General features: G+C 38.6%; 1 protein-coding gene across 1 annotated transcript in view; it reads left to right on the top strand.

Moving 5' to 3' along the window:
• The first annotated feature begins 3,911 nt into the window (after positions 1 to 3,911).
• The window catches only part of MYRFL (myelin regulatory factor like), a 121,249-nt gene continuing 107,930 nt past the window's right edge, over positions 3,912 to 17,230 (top strand). The window contains exon 1 of the mRNA XM_055580380.1: positions 3,912 to 4,180. Within this exon, the coding sequence (XP_055436355.1) occupies positions 4,135 to 4,180 (46 nt within the window). The 5' untranslated portion in view covers positions 3,912 to 4,134. The remainder of the gene's footprint in view (positions 4,181 to 17,230) is intronic.

Genomic DNA, 17,230 nt, shown 5'->3' on the forward strand with positions numbered 1-17,230 from the left:
GCAGTCTATGGTCCAAAGTCCAGTTCTAACTGTTGCTTCCTGACCTGCAATAAATTTCTCAATAGGCAGGTCAGGTGGTCTGGTTTTCCTATCTCTTTCAGAATTTTCCACGGTTTGTAGTGATCCACACAGTCAGAGGCTTTGGCATAGTCAATAAAGCAGAAATAGATGGTTTTCTGGAACTCTCTTGCTTTTTTGATAATCCAGTGGATATTGGCAATTTGATCTCTGGTTCCTCTGCCTTTCTAAAACCAGCTTGAACATCTGGAAATTCACGGTTCATGTGTTGCTGAAGCCTGGCTTGAAGAATTTTGAGCATTACTTTACTAGTGTGTGAGAAGAGTGCAGTTGTGCGGTAGTTTGAGCATTCTTTGGCATTGCCTTTCTTTGGGATTGGAATGAAAACTGACCTTTTCCAGTCCTGTGGCCACTGCTGAGTCTTCCAAATTTGCAGGCATATTGAGTGCAACACTTTCACAACATCATCTTTCAGGATTTGAAATAGTTCAACTGGAATTCCATCATCTCCACTAGTTTTGTTTGTAGTGATGTTTCCAAAGGCCTGCTTGACTTCGCATTCCAGGATGTCTGGCTCTAAGTTAGTGATCATACCATCGTGATTATCTGGGTTGTGAAGATCTTTTTTGTATAGTTCTTCTGTGTATTCTTGCTACCTCTTCTTAATATCTTCTGCTTCTGTTAAATTCATACTATTTATGTCCTTTATTGTGCCCATCTTTGCATGAAATGTTCCCTTGGTATCTCTAATTTTCTTGAAGAGATCTCTAGTCTTTCCCATTCTATTGTTTTCCTCTATTTCTTTGCACTGATCACTGAGGATGGCTTTCTTATTTCTCCTTGCTATTCTCTGGAACTTTGCATTCAAATGGGTATATCTTTCCTTTTCTCCTTTGGTTTTCACTTCTCTTCTTTTCACAGCTATTTGTAAGGCCTCCTCAGACAGCCATTTTGCTTTTTTGCATTTCTGGGGGATGGTCTTGATCCCTGTCTCCTGTACAATGTCATGAACCTCTGTCCATAGTTAATCAGGCACTCTGTCTATCAGATCTAGTCTCTTAAATCTATTTCTCACTTCCACTGTATAATCATAAGGGATTTGATTTAGGTCATACCTGAATGGTCTAGTGGTTTTCCCTACTTCAGTTTATGTCTGAATTTGGCAATAAGGAGTTCATGATCCAAGCCATAGTCAGCTCACATTGTTATTTTTGCTGACTGTATAGAGCTTCTCCATCGTTGGCTGCAAAGAATGTAATCAATCTGATTTTGCTATTTACCATCTGGTGATGTCCATGTGTAGAGTCTTCTCTTGTGTTGCTGGAAGAGGGTGTTTGCTATGACCAGTGGGTTCTCTTGGTAAAACTCTATGAGCCTTTGCCCTGCTTCATTCTGTACTCCAAGGCCAAATTTGCCTGTTACTCCAGGTGTTTCTTGACTTCTTACTTTTGCATTACAGTCCCCTATAATGAAAAGGACATCTTTTTGGGGTGTTAGTTCTAGAAGGTCTTGCAGGTCTTCATAGAACTGTTCAGCTTCAGCTTCTTCAGCATTATTGGTCGGGGCATAGACTTGGATTACCATGATACTGAATGGTTTGCCTTGGAAATGAACAGAAATCATTCTGTCGTTTTTGAGATTGCATCCAAGTACTGCATTTCGGACTCTTTTGTTGACTATGATGGCTACTCCATTTCTTCTAAGGGATTCTTGCCCACAATAGTAGATATAATGGTCATCTGAGTTAACTTCACCCATTCCAGTCCATTTTAGTTTGCTGATTCATAGAATGTTGATGTTCACTCTTGCCATCTCCTGTTTGACCACTTCCAATTTGCCTTGATTCATGGACCTGACATTCCAGGTTCCTATGCAATATTGCTCTTTACAGCATCAGCCCTTGCTTCTATCACCAGTCACAACCACAACTGGGTATTGTTTTTGCTTTGGCTCCATCCCTTCGTTCTTTCTGGAGTTATTTCTCCACTGATCTCCAGTAGCATATTGGACACCTGCTGACCTGGGGAGTTTCTCTTTCAGTATCCTATCATTTTGCCTTTTCATACAGTTCATGGGGTTCTCTAAGGCAAGAATACTGAAGTGGTTTGCCCTTCCCTTCTCCAGTGGACCACATTTTGTCAGAACTCTTCACCATGACCCATTCATCTTGGGTGGCCCTATATGGCATGGCTCTTAGTTTCATTGAGTTAGACAAGGCTGTGGTCCATGTGATCAGATTGGTTAGTTTTCTATATACAGCCTTAAGGTACTCCTTTTCCAATTTGGAACCAGTCCGTTTTTCAATGTCTGGTTCTAACTGTTGCTTCTTGACCTGCATACAGATTTCTCAGGAGGCAGGTAAGGTGTTCTGGTATTCCCATCTCTTTAAGAATTTTCCACAGTTTGTTGTGATCCACACAGTGAAAGGTTTTAGTGTAGTTAATGAAGCAGAAATAGCTGTTTTTCTGAATTCCCTTGATTTTTTTTCTATGATCCAACAGATGTTGGCAGTTTGATCTCTGGTTCCTCTGCCTTTTCTAAATCCAGCTTGTATATCTGGAAGTTCTTGGTTCACATACTGTTGAAGTCTGCTTGAAGGATTTTGAGCATTATCTTGCTAGTATGTGAAATGAGTGCAAATTGTGCAGTAGTTTGAACATTCTTTGCCATTGCCCTTCTTTGGGATTAGAATGAAAACTGACCTTTTCCAGTCCTGTGGCCATTGTGTTTTTCAAATTTTTTGGCATATTGAGTACAACACTTTAACAGAATCATCTTTTAGATTTGAAATAGCTCAGCCGGAATTCCATCACCTCCACCAGCTTTGTTCATAATAATGCTTCCTAAGGCTCACTTGATTTCACACTCTAGAATGTCTGGCTCTAGGTGAGTGATCACACCATTGTGGTTTCCACGTCATTAAGAGTTTTTTTTTCTGTAGTTCTGTGTATTCTTTCACTTCTTATTAATATCTTCTGCTTCTGTTAGGTACGTATTATTTCTGTCCTTTTACCCATCTTTGCATGAAATGTTCCCTTGGTATCTCTAATTTTCTTGAATCGATCTCTAGTCTTTCCCATTCTATTGTTTTCCTCTGTTTCTTTGCATTGTTCACTTAAGAAAGGCTTCTTAAGTGAACAATAAGGGAAAATATTAGTAATTACTAAATCTAGCTGAAGAATATAGGGTACTTCATTGTACTATTCCTTCAGTTTTTCTATAGGTTAAAAACTTTCAAAATAAACTTAGGGAAAAAGGAAGAAGCCAAAAGACCTGGTTTAATTTCCTAACTATATTCTTTTTTATCTAATAATAAGTTAATAGCTAAGCAATGAAAACAAAACAGTTATTTGGGTATAACTTTATATTTAGGAATAAAACCAGCTAACAGTCAGTCATGTACTTAGTTGTAAGAATTACAAAATCAGAAATAAAGTTCTATTGCTCATTAGAGGGACTTCTCATATTTTATGGCTTATACTTTCTAAGGAAATACGCTGGAGGAAATGGACTAGGTGTGTATTAAGGAGTTTAAGTTTGCACTATGGGTAGATATGGAAATATTTAACAAACCCTAACTTGTCTTTTTCACAAGTCTTCATGTCTATGAAAGTGATTATAATTATTTGCCCCCTTTCTCTAGGTAAAAAGAAAAAATCAGCTGTATCTTTGCTTAGTTGTAGCTAAATTGCTCTGGTTGATAGAAGCAGAGATATAAATATATTGGTGTAAAAGGACACATAGGAGATAAGACTATGTATTTATTGCCCATTTATGTAATTACATGTGTCACTGAGGACAAAGGTCTTTAAAACAAAGACAAAAGGCAGAGTAGAAGCAGTTCCCTACAGTAAGATAGATGGACTTGCTACCACTTCCCTCTTCATGAATTTTCCTTCTGCGTGCTTGCAGATCCTTCTGGCTTTATAATCACATTTGAAAACTTGACCATCTTTTTGGGCACAGTTCAATGGCTGAAGAGATGCTTCACTCCAATAAAAAGAAAATGAAAAATTTTCAAGAGCATTCATAGGCTTCGAGCCAAGAGGAGAGCAACTTCATTCCTGAGATCTGGTAGTTGTTCCAGGAGGAAGTAACAACCGAGACCACAGTACCATGGATGTGGTAGGCGAAAACGAGGCCCTCCAACAGTTCTTTGAAGGTAAGAGACCTGTTTTCAACACCTGGGAGATGACATTGCTTACAATCACTGTTTCACCTTTTTGGAATTCACTTAATCTTGGCTTTCAAAGAAATGTAATTGTACTAACTGTTCTAAAGTCAGAAGTTCAGGTTTGTTTGTTGTGTTTGTAGCAAAAAATCAGTGGTGTAGATAGTGATTTTTGAATATTCAGGATTTCCATCTTATAGCTTCATTATTAAAAGAATCAAGATGTCAGCATTCCTATGGTACTAGAATTTGTCTCTGTCCTATGCTAGATTTTTTTCCAATCCCTATGTTTCATAAAGCTAGAAAGATACTTACTACTTACTTCTAAATAAGATACTACTTTTCTTCTAAAATTATTGAATATAGCACAACAAAAATGTAAAAGTTTACTAAGACAATTTTTCTCTTGGTATAATTAAATACAAAACAGCCTAACAGCAAAGAAGCACCTCTTTCCCCATTCCCATCTGTGTTTTTCATAACACTTAAAAAATATGTAACTATTGAATGATGATTTGTTTTTGAGGGTAAGTATCTTTCTCCCCAAGGGGAGGCTTACTATATGACATGGTTTCACAGATTTTCTTTTTTCTAAAAACCTGAAATGGCGGTAGCACTTCTCATATTTAGTTGGGTTGATATTCTCATGATGGGGCCACTGGAAATGTCAGCAAGGCCTTGCCTTCTTGTGCCATCTTTTAGGGAGCCACTGGGAGGCTGCACACTAGTGCAGCTAGAGTTCCTTATCAGTTAGCCATGCTCGGACTTCCATGGAACAGGAAATGTGGCCAGAGCGTTTGCACATTTCCAGGTATTTCCCAGGAGAGAGTATGAGAATAATTGAGGGCAGACCTGCTCGCTCACAGAATCCCAAGGGCAGTTAGCAGCATATTGAGAAAGTGCTTTTGGCATTTCTTGTGATTAGTAAAGTGCCTGACAAATAATAGAGGTTTAAAAGTTGAATGACCATATTGTGTCAAACACTAAAGAGTGTTTCTACCAGAGAAACAGTGAGATTCTAGGTCACTGTCAGAAGGCATTAGCACAGTTCAGTAGGTCCAATGGCTTGAATTTTGCCAGATAGGGCAAGAAAAATACAGGACCTAGAGAAGTATTGTGTTATTCTAGATCTATAATCTATCTCGTTATATTCTATCTCCGACAGTGTCCAAGTCAATATGTCCACTTGGGTCACACAGTAGGTACAATAATGTGGCTCAATTGTTGTCGCCTGATTTTATATCCTATGCAACTTTCATTTGAATAGAGTAGAAAGCTCCGAGCTACAGTTATATCTGCTTTATTTTAGAGAAACCATTCATTTTCTAAAAGCACAAAACCTACCTAGTTTTATTCCAGAGCTGGAGAAGACCTGAAAAGTTCATCTGGTCTACCTGTTTTTTTGGTGGTGCTATCATATCTATAGGGTCACTATGTTGTCCTTGTTCATGCTATTTTCTGAAGTCTTTGGGGATATAGTTTCCACAAATCCTCTCTATAGCTGGTTACAAAAATCTTATTATTGTATCTTTCTTAGCCCAAACTAAACTTGGGCTCCTTTTGGAGACTTTTTAACTGGGGAGGAATAATTTCTCCATGGAAAGAGAATAAAATGGTCAGTGTTTTCTTACATTATCTTTGAATGAATAGATTGAAAAGATGGTGAATTTTGAAATAAAAAAATAGAAGTAGTAATTTAAGTGATTCCCCTCCCCTTGAAAATCACAAGGCTGGTTGTCAATTTTTTATTACCTATTCAGCAAATATCTATCACTGACTGTGTGCCAAGTCCAACAATCACCTCTTTGAAAGCCTGTAGGGCTTTGAAGAATTTCCCTTAGATTATGATTTCCTTTCTCAGATATTCCTTAGAATGAGGACAGCAAAATTGGATATGCTATTCTCATGAGGAGGGCCAGTTATATGTTGTTCTCCTGTTTATATATCACCTTCCAATTAAGTGCTGCTGCTGCTGCTGCTAAGTCACTTCAGTCGTGTCTGACTCTGTGCCACCCCAGAGACGGCAGCCCACCAGGCTCCCCTGTCCTTGGGATTCTCCAGGCAAGAACACTGGAGTGGGTTGCCATTTCCTTCTCCAGTGCATGAAAGTGAAAAGTGAAAGTGAAGTTGCTCAGTCGTGTCTTGACTCTTAGCGACCCCATGGACTGCAGCCCACCGGGCTCCTCCGTCCATGTGCAGTCTCATATAAAAAACTAAGGTCTGAAAAACAAGAAAAGTTTCCTTAATTTGTTACCCACCTGAAAGCTAATTTTTCATTTCCTCAAACTCTTCATTCTAATAAACTGAATCCTAAATAATATATATTTCCTTATGAACACTTTTGTATTAAAAAGTATCTGGACTGCCAATATCATTGTGAATTAAATGACCTTGAACGTCAGAGTTCATGCTGATTATGCTAAATCTTTACTGTGTGTCTCAGGAAAATGACAAGAACAAAGAGTGGTTCTAGGCAACTGGCAAGCCTCATTTTATTGCCTGCCAATGATGCAATAAGTAGTCCCATCAACTAAAGCAGAAGAGGTGGATCACATTCTGCAGGGATCCCAACATCCACTGGAAGCTCAGATATTATGTGAAATATTTGTTTTTTTAATAAAGCTGATATCACTGCAAGAGAAAAGTTGTCAGAGGAGAGGCACATTATTTTATGTATAACAACCAAAAATTGATTACAACTTAAATTAGTGGTGAATTAGTTAAATATATTATAGTTCTTTTATATAATGGAATATTTTATAGTTAGTAAAAATGATGATGATAAGGAAAATATTAATGATGTAAAGCAGAAACATGGGTTAAAAATTGGTATATTATAATTATATATATATATATATTTCTAGAACAGAGTTTATTTAAATTGACCTGAAAAGAGTTACTATATATACACATATGCATGCACATATACTATATATACACACACGCACATATACATGGTAAAACTGGATGATTACACTACAAGTATTAGAGTAGTTATCTCTTAGCAGTAGGACTATTGAGATTTTTAGTTTCTTCTTTATTATCTCAGTGCTTCAAACTTGGAATGTACTGTGTCATAGGTTATCTTAAATAAAGGGCATTGGATTTAATTCTGCAAAACTCTTCTGTTAGAGTCCTTTTTTGCATAAAGAAAAATTGTAAAAGACATTGACATGGATGAAAAAAAGATTACTGGGTATCTTCCACAGAAAACTATGCCTGCATCATGTCCTCTGGGCTATCAAATTCTATGGGATTTTCACCTTTTACTGTTTTAGAGCTATTCTGAAACTCTGTAAATTGTAGATGATTGATATCAATGCAATGAATTTTGTCTATAGATATGTAAATCAATTATCTCCTTTTGGGGATCAATAGTTTCAGTAGAGTTTCAGCGGAGTAGGAAATGGCAACTTGCTCCAATACTCTTGCCTGGGAAATCCCATGGATAGAGGAGCCTGGTGGGCTACAGTCCACGGGGTTGCAAAAGTAGTCAGACATGACTGAGCGACTAAATAACAACAGCTTCAGTAAAACCCAAGTTTCCAATTATTATTAAATTCATTCCATAGCATAGCTAGACTTAGATTATCTATCTGCTTATCTATCTATATACCTATATAGATCTATCTATCCATCTATCTATCTTTGTTCGTCTTTCTAGATACCTAGATCTAGATCTGCTGTTTGAATATTCCTTGAAACAGTTCTAACATCTTAATTTCCTTAATTAAGTAAATAAAAATCTTTGACATGTGTTCATCTTTTATTTGTTTAAGTCATGATTTTATCTTTAAAAATATATATCCTTTAACACTTGCCAAGTTTTAAGTTAGTTAACTTAGATTTTGTTTTATCTTAAATTCAAACCAGATTAATAATGTTTACTGAACATTTACTAGGCGTCTTAACCCTTATGGCAGAAAGTGAAGAGGAACTAAAAAGCCTCTTGATGAAAGTGAAAGAGGAGAGTGAAAAAGTTGGCTTAAAGCTCAACATTCAGAAAATTAAGAATGGCATCTGGTCCCATCACTTCACGGGAAATAGATGGGGAAACAGTGGCAGACTTTATTTTTCTGGGCTCCAAAATCACTGCAGATGGTGATTGCAGCCATAAAATTAAAAAACTCTTACTCCTTGGAAGGAAAGTTATGACCAACCTAGACAGCATATTCAAAAGCAGAGACATTACTTTGCCAACAAAGGTCCATCTAGTTAAGGCTATGGTTTTTCTAGTAGTCATGTATGGATGTGAGAGCTGGACTGTGAAGAAAGCTGAGCGCCTAAGAATTGTTGCTTTTGAGCTGTGGTGTTGGAGAAGACTCTTGAGAGTCCCTTGAACTGCAAGGAAATCCAATCAGTCCATCCTAAAGGAAATCAGTCCTGAGATTTCTTTGGAAGGACTGATGCTAAAACTGAAACGCCAATATTTTGGCCACCTCATGCGAAGAGTTGACTCACTGGAAAAGACTCTGATGCTGGGAGGGATCGGGGGCAGGAGGAGAAGGGGACGACAGAGGATGAGATGGCTGGATGGCATCACCGACTCGATGGACATGAGTTTGGGTGAACTCCGGGAGCTGGTGATGGACAGGGAGGCCTGGCGTGCTGCGATTCATGGGGTCACAAAGAGTCGGACACAACTGAGTGACTGAACTGAACTGAAGTACTATTCCATTCACTTTACACCATTATCTCATTTAATTCTTACAACTTCCTGGGTAAAAAATGAATATGACATAAAGTATGTTATATCCCATCCCTCAGTTTATTTCACTCATTTTGATAGCTGTGACCTTACATTCTAAATTTGTTTCCCTATGGGTATTTCTTTTGGACCACTATGATATCAAGATTCATCTTTTATTTCCCGTGGGAATCATTTTAAACTAGCTTTTAGTTTATAAAAGCTAATTTGAGAATATTTTATAGTTCATTAATTTAATCTTTAAGAAGAAATTTTCTAAGTTGGTGAGAAGCTATTTAGCTTATCCTCTTCACAGGGTCTGGAAGTAGGTTCTCAAATGCTTGTTGGCTTATCATGAAATAAAGAGGAGATTCCTGCCCTGACTGAGCAGAAATGGAAAAACTACATACAGTTGTCCTTCAGTATCCAGTCCCTCTGATACCAAAATCCACAAATGCTAAAGTCTCTTATATAAAATGGCAATAGTATTTGCATATTAACTTATGTACATCATACTTTAAATAATCTATAGATTATTTATAATACCCAGTACAAGGTAAATACTATGTGAGTAGTTGCTAGAATGTGGCAAAATCAAGTTTTGCTTTGTGGAACTTTCTGGGATCTTTTTTCCCAAATATTTTCCATCCTTGGTTGGTTGAAATCTGCAAATGTGTGACTCGCAGACATGGAGGGCCGAGTCTCCTAAGAGTGAATCACATGGAAAAGCAGAAGATGGAAACTAGCTGAAGAAACTCCTACTCACCTATTGAAGTTTGAGGGTTGAAAGGTATCTCCTAGAAGCAGAAGCTGTGCATGTGCGGGAAGCACTGAACAGCTCCTGAGAACTAAGAGGAAGAACAGGCCCTGCAGGAAGCTGCTGTCAAACAAGCGTCAATATATTTCCTGCCCTCCTCTCTCTGCTTAAGATTTAAATTTCTAATTACCTATTATTAAAGTAGGGTGGTAGGGATTTAGGCAAAAACATCTGCTACACGTGAGTTGTACAGGATTATTATGGAGGTGCTAAGTTTTCTTGGAAGTGAAGAAAATGCTGAAAACTCTGGAGCAGAAAAGCAGTGACTCAAGGGACTGACCCCAGATAGAACATCTAGAAAGGCGTCTAGAAAGGCGTCAAAGTCGTCAAGTCTCCAAGGCGTTGGGAGAATTGTTGAGACAAGAGAAATGTAGCTTGGAAAAGTGCCTATATGGTGTCAGCATACAGTAGACAGAAATACTTATAGAATAAATGGATGAAGATTATTCTACTCAGTAGTTTAAACTCTAGGTTAGGCACATCTAGTAAGTTCAGATATGAGAAGAAGAAAAACTAGCATATGATAAAGAATCTGCTTGCAATGCAGGAGATGCAGGTTTGATCCCTGAATTGGGAAGATCCCCTGGAGAAGGGAATGGCAACCCACTGCAGTATTCTTGCCTAGAAAATCCCATTGACAAAGGAGCCTGGTGGGCGACTGTCCATGGGGCCTCAAAGAGTCAGGCCCAACTGAGTGACTAACACACAGACAGCATAAAGGTTCAGTGAATAAAACAGAGGCAGATTATACAAAATGCTGCCGGTTGGTGGAAAGCCTCAGATTCCATTATTACCAAAGGTTAAGTCATAAATGTCTCAAGTGATTCCTGTATATTACTTCTCCAAAAGTGAAACCAACTCTGATTGATTGATGTTTCTGAATTCCTGTGGTTGGAATCAGAAGCTCTGAGCAACTGAATGCAGTGTAGAGGGCTGGCCCTGGCGAAGAGTCTTGAGGGTAAACGGTGTCTTTGACCAGTCTCTCAATCTTTGTCTTTCATTCACTTTAGGACCACCACTTTCTCACCTCTCACAAGCTAGCATCCTTATTCCCTCTTCTTTCTGTCCCAATAAAACCTGAGCTTGCACAGAAGGTACAAATGGTGAAAGATCTGATGCCACCTGACATCTCTAAAGCATTTTGTTTCCAATGTACTTTCATAGAACACATTTGTTTTGATCAAATGAATCAAAAAGATTACCTTCTCTAAGGGTAGGTTTGGTTGATCTCTCATGGTGGAATTTTAGACATCATGTTGCATCCTAGTATTTCTGAAATTATCCCACGGAGATAGGAGCTCCTTGTTTATTGATGAGATCGCCTCTGTTTCTGTTCGGAAACAGTATAGACTTTTCAGGAGACTGGGAACAAGAACACATCAAGGACAAGAAGAACCACCCAGATAATTCAAGCAGCTTATAATTATCTGAACACTTCTATCTGATGCTGGAAAGTGGTTAGAAACTATGTTACCTTATCATGAAGCATCCAGAACAAAGAGGTATGGGCTTGCTGCCATTAAGAAAAAAAAATCCTTTATTCTTTCATTCTGGGATCCCCAAGGTGAAGGCGATTTTATTAGAATTTAAAATGTGCTATAACTAGGTCAGAGCTAACTTCTGTCACCGCACACATCCTACATTTGAGACCTGCCAGCGTTATTAGCAACTCTAGGGAATCCTGGAACAAAATTACTCAGACAAATGCTTCTGAGCAGAGACTCCACCACTTTCTTTGGTGTTATTGATGTCAAACTTCTCAACTTGGGAGTTAGAAGTCACCTTCCTGAAGACTCCACAATTTCTTGGGAGCTAAACATTGAATACATGGACAGTTGTGGGAAAGACAGATAACCTAAAATAAGAAATAGTTATCACTGTTAATCACACCATTTAGTGATAACAGCTCTTCACATTTTGGTGTTGATCTTGTGGTGTGTTTATTAGGATCATACTATTTATACTCTTTATTCTTCATTTTTTTAAAGTCATCTCAACTTAAAAAAAAATTTGCTGTGTCAGTTCTTAGCTGAGGCATTCAATCTTTATTGAGGCATGCGAGGTCTTTAGCTGTGGTATGTGAATGCTTAGTTGTGGCATGCGGGATCTAGTTTTCTGACCAGGGATTGAACCCAGGCCCCCTGCCTTGGGAACTCAGAGTCTTAGCCATTGGATCAGCAGGGAAGTCCCCTAAGTTAACATTTTAAAGTTTCAGTTTTCTCCGTCTGTGAAATGGGGATAATAACACCTACCTCTTGGGGTTGTGAGCATTAATGATAAAATATTGAAATGATGAGGTAAATGATAGTTATTGATTTTTAATTATAGCATTTACAAGTGTGAAGGAACAAAATTATTCTATTTATTTTGAAACAAAAATGAGTAAAAGCTACATACATTTTTTTTTCAAAGTAATACTTCTGTCCCCATGGAGTTATTACAACTTTTACATGTTCACATTAATTCTAGAGCCTTTATAATCATAAAATCCATTTATAGCCTTTAGTTGCCAAGCAACAAAGGACAAAGTACTGAGTAGTTCCTTTTATTGCAAAAGGTTCAGCTTTTCCATGTTGATCTTGAAATCAACATTTTTTAGAAAAAAAAAAAAAAACAGAATAATGAAACAATACCATATTTGTGTTTTGTGGGCTTTCCTTGATTGGGGATAGAATCAAAGCTAAAAGGAATAAATTGTTATTATTGTCTGTTCTTGAATGGTCTAAAGCATTTATGCTAACTTCATAGTAAATCTGTAAGAAGTTCTGAAGTTGGGGCACTGCAAATTCACTTTAAGGAGAGAACTTGTTTCATTTTACTTCTGTTCTGTGATGTTCTCCCTGTAAGAAAACTGGTTCTTTGATCTATCAGTTGTCTTTTGGAAAAGGCTGGGGCACTTTAAAATACATAAAAATACATAAAATGTAATAAAAAAACATAAAATGTTTTCTGCTGACTTTGGTAACCACTGACCTCAAACAGGTTATTCAGCCATGGATTGGCAGGGTTTGGGAAGCTGGCTTTGAGCTTCCCATAACAAAATTGTACTCTCTACTTCTTTGAAAGGTTTCAAAGTTTTAGTTACTTCTATTGTTTTTACATGTAGATAATCTTGATGAAAGTGAAAGAGGAGAGTGAAAAAGTTGGGCTAAATCTCAACATTCAGAAAACTAAGATCATGGCATCTGGTCCCATCACTTTATGGGAAATAGATGGGGAAAAAGTGGAAACAGTGCCAGACTTTATTTTTCTGGGCTCCAAAATCACTGTAGATGGTGATTGCAGCCATGAAATTGAAAGATGCTTACTCCTTGAAAGGAAAGTTATGACCAACCTAGATAGCGTATTCAAAAGCAGAGATATTACTTTGCCAACAAAGGTCCGTCTAGTCAAGGCTATGGTTTTTCCAGTGGTCATGTATGGATGTGAGAGTTGGACTGTGAAGAAGGCTGAGCACCGAAGAATTGATGCTTTTGAACTGTGGTGTTGGAGAAGACTCTTGAGAGTCCCTTGGACTGCAAGGAGATCCAACCAGTCTATTCTAAAGGAGACCAGTCCTGGGTGTTCTTTGGAAGGACTGATGCTGAAGCTGAAACTCCAATACTTTGGCCACCTCATGCGAAGAGTTGACTCATTGGAAAAGACTCTGATGCTGGGAGGGATTGGGGGCAGGAGGAGAAGGGGACAACAGAGGATGAGATGGCTGGATGACATCACCAACTAGATGGACATGAGTTTGAGTGAACTCCGGGAGTTGGTGATGGACAGGGAGGCCTGGCGTGCTGCGATTCATGGGGTCGCAAAGAGCTGGACATGACTGAGTGACTGAACTGAACTGAATTAGTAAGTAAAGTTTAGAAATCCAAAGTGAATAAAAAAAATATAATATCCTGTAAAATACTCTAGTAAAATTTATATTTTTAAAAGCTTATAAAAGCATGTATGGGAATAGCTTTTTAAATCTGCATGGTTATTTGTCTCATTATGCATATTAAAATAGTGAAAAAGCATTATTGAGAATTTTACTCCTCTTGCTCCATATGCATTCTGTGTGTGAGACTCTATAGAGGCAAAATGTGGACACAAAGATCCTCTTTTTCCTTCCCTGGTGGATTAGAGAATCTTTTTGCTTTGAAACAAATCTATCAAGTTACAAAAATCCTGTGTTTGGGGGTGGGGATGAGGAACAGAGAAGGGATAGGCAGGGAAAGAATATTCATTATGTGTCAAACACTAGTAGTATTAAAGAAAAAAAATTCAATGCCTCTTGTTAAAGCATGGTTTTGTTGCTGTTTAGTCTCTAAGTCATGTCTGACTCTTTCTCACTCTCATAGACTGTAGACTGCTGGGCTCCTCTGTCCATGGATTTCCCAGGTAAGAATACTGGAGTGGGTTGCTATTTCTTTCTCCAGGGGATTTTCCCAAACCAGGGATCAAACTCTTGTCTCCTGCATTTGCAGACAGATTCTTTACCAGTGAGCCAGCTGGGAAGCACAAAGCATAATAAAGGAGGACTTTATTCAAGAGAAGGGCTGTTATAGCAAGTAATAACCACTGGGGTGGAATTTTGCAGTGAGGGAAGGAGACTGAGCTCAACTCCCAGTACCGCAAGTGGGAATTTATAGTCAGGGAGCAGGGTAAGGGGGGAGATTGTTCATAAATTGACCTAAGGAGATTCTTCCTGAAAGTAGGCTGGGCGGTCAGATGGTGACCTAGGGGATGGGGGAGGATGAGGGGCTGGATTGACATCAAGGGTGATCAGATCTGAAGGGCAAGGAATTCTGGTTAAACTGATTTATCAGGATTCTTGCTAAAACTGGAAAATGAAGAGAGAAACATGGAAATAGACCTCACTGAAAAAAGTTCAGGGGAGCCTGAGTACAGTCTGTTTGTAGTGGGATTATATATGTTATCACTTTTAGTTTGCAAGTGACACTCTAAGGTGGTAAAACCCATCTTCTTTTTTAGACAAGGAAACAGACCCAAAGAGGTTCAAGAACTGGAGTTAAACCCAAGTCTGACTGGCTTGTGATTTTCCAAAGCTCCTGCTTTTCTTACCTCCAGGTTACATGGGGCTCCCTCCTTCTGGAACACCCTCCCCCTTTTCATTCACCTGGCTAACGGCAGTTAGTTCACCCTCGGGGTCCCTGCTTCAGTATCCACCTGTCAGGGCTCCCGTGTATTCCAGGGCACTTTGCATTTCACCCATCAAAGCCTGGATTACCTTTTTCTGTGTCTATCTCCTGTGGACTCCTGGTAGTAAGGAACTATGTCTCATTCATTCCTATAGCCTCGGCAGCTGGGGACTGGCACAGTAGTGGGCATTTGACCATATTTGCCAAATCAACAAGTAAACAAATCTGAGCCTGATCTCTCTTCAAGATCCTAAGTCTTCTGGATTTCTCTCTTTTATTTCTTGCATTGAAGAGGACATGAGTCTGTCCTACATCTGGCTAAAGACTCGGCCCTCAGCCAGTGCTCTGCTGGTCTGTCCCCTTTGTCTGGGTTGGCAGGAAGGAAGGCTTTGCTGACACAGGCAGGAACACTGAAAGCCACAGGACAAGCAGCTTCCTGGTCACATTTTCCTGAATCTGTGCAGTGTAGGCCCAGGGGGCATTGATTTGTAGATGAGTCAACTCTCCTGTTGACTGTGGGTGGGCAGCCCCACTTTAGCTCTGCTTCCTTTGGGGTGTCTTCCTCCTCATCCTTCTTCTTCTTCCTCCTTCTGCTTTCCCTTCCTCCTCTATTTTGACCCTCGGTAGAATTAGACTTTCTAATAGAAAAAATCAGGAATTCCAGGTGGCACAGTTGGTAAAGAATCCACCTGCCAATTCAGGAGATGCAAGAGACACAAGTTCTATCCCTGGGCCAGGAAGATCCCCTGGAGGAGGAAATGGCAACCCACTGCAGTACTCTTGCCTGGAAAATTCCATGGACATAGGAGCCTGGCAGGCTACAGGCCACGGGGTTGCAAAGAGTTGGACATGACCAACACATGCATACATAGAATAAACTACAGCAATAATTCTTCAAATCTCGGACATAAAAGAGAGTCCTTGTTGTATTCCTATACTACTTAAAAGAAATGTGATTGGTTTCTGTTTCCCAAATTTGTCTTCCACAGTTAAATTAATATGGTTAACATGCTGATTGTGTTTTATTTCTCTTCTTTTGTTTTATTTTTCCTGTATGTATTAACATTAGTATGTGCTGTTGAAGAGAAAATGGACACAGCATAAAAGTTTAATACTCATGCTGAATGGCTGGAAGGCATCTGGAAAAACGGATCTCCAGGCTGCCAGAAAGGCCAGAGGATCTTGCTTAATTTATATTTCAAATAATTAATTTTAAAGGAGAAGAAGTATGAGTTTGATGATCAGTTAGTGAAGACACTGAAATACTGTCATGAAAACTGAGTAAACAGACCAGCTCCCTCTCCTACCTTAAATCCCGTGAATTGTTAGATGATTCTACCAGAAGTTGTGCCACAAGGACAGATCTCCAAAGGTACTGAGCCAATCAGCCATCATTTATTATTTACACTGAACAACACTGAGTTTGTGAAAAAAGCAATTCAGGACACAGTCACATGGCATTGTAACAATGTTAATGCTGAAAGAACTATATTTCTAAGGTGTAAACAGCAGACACTCTACCTTTTTTCCTCCTAACAGAAGCTTGATGTGTTCAGACAAAGGAGAGTCCTTGAGCCCAGGAAGGGTAGGCACTAATGCAGGTGATGGAAACCAGTTATCCTAATTTCATTTGCCTCCTCCCTCTTCTCTTCCCTCAACATTCGGTGGCCACAACTCTTCCTTCTAACAACCTTTTTATAAAGGGTGAATCCCTGTGTTTTCTGAAGTACTTAACTATGAATTATAACTTGATGTGTCCTTTAAATTTTTACTAAGAATGTTCTTGTTTTTATTAGCTTTTGAGTGGTTTATCCCATACTCATTCATTATTTCACATGATTTTGCAGAAACCAAGTTTATTCAGGAACATGTATGTTATGTTATAGTAGAAAACACTGCAATAAGAACCCCTGCCATAAAAAAAAAGAACCCCTGCAATGACAACTGTGTTATTGCTACTTGAGCAAGTTACTTAAGTTTCCTGAGACTATTTGCTCTTCTGAAAAATAGGAATAATACTTGTACCTATCTAGCAGAATAAAATTATTGTTTGGAATGAGTGAGAAAGTAAATGTAAAATTCTTTGCATGATATGGGTACATAAAACGTGCTCAGCAAATTTACCAAGTTTATTATTATTTTATTACTTATATATGTTATTACTCATATTTTTCTCCATTGAGCATCTTGTATGTGGCTTGACTTATGATTCTTTCTCACTTTATTGGCTCTCCTTCAGACATCCTAATTTGTGGGCATTCCTCTTAAGGTATGGGGCCCAGGTCATTAATACTGGACCTGTGCCTACAGGAACAGGGACTTACCCTCCCAGTTCTGTCCTCAATGATTTCAGGAGGAAATTTGTTTCTTTGTTTTCCCAATACTTCTTCATGATGACAAGA

This window comes from Bubalus kerabau, chromosome 1 (assembly GCF_029407905.1).
Source record: "Bubalus kerabau isolate K-KA32 ecotype Philippines breed swamp buffalo chromosome 1, PCC_UOA_SB_1v2, whole genome shotgun sequence".
Lineage (NCBI taxonomy): Eukaryota > Metazoa > Chordata > Mammalia > Artiodactyla > Bovidae > Bubalus > Bubalus kerabau.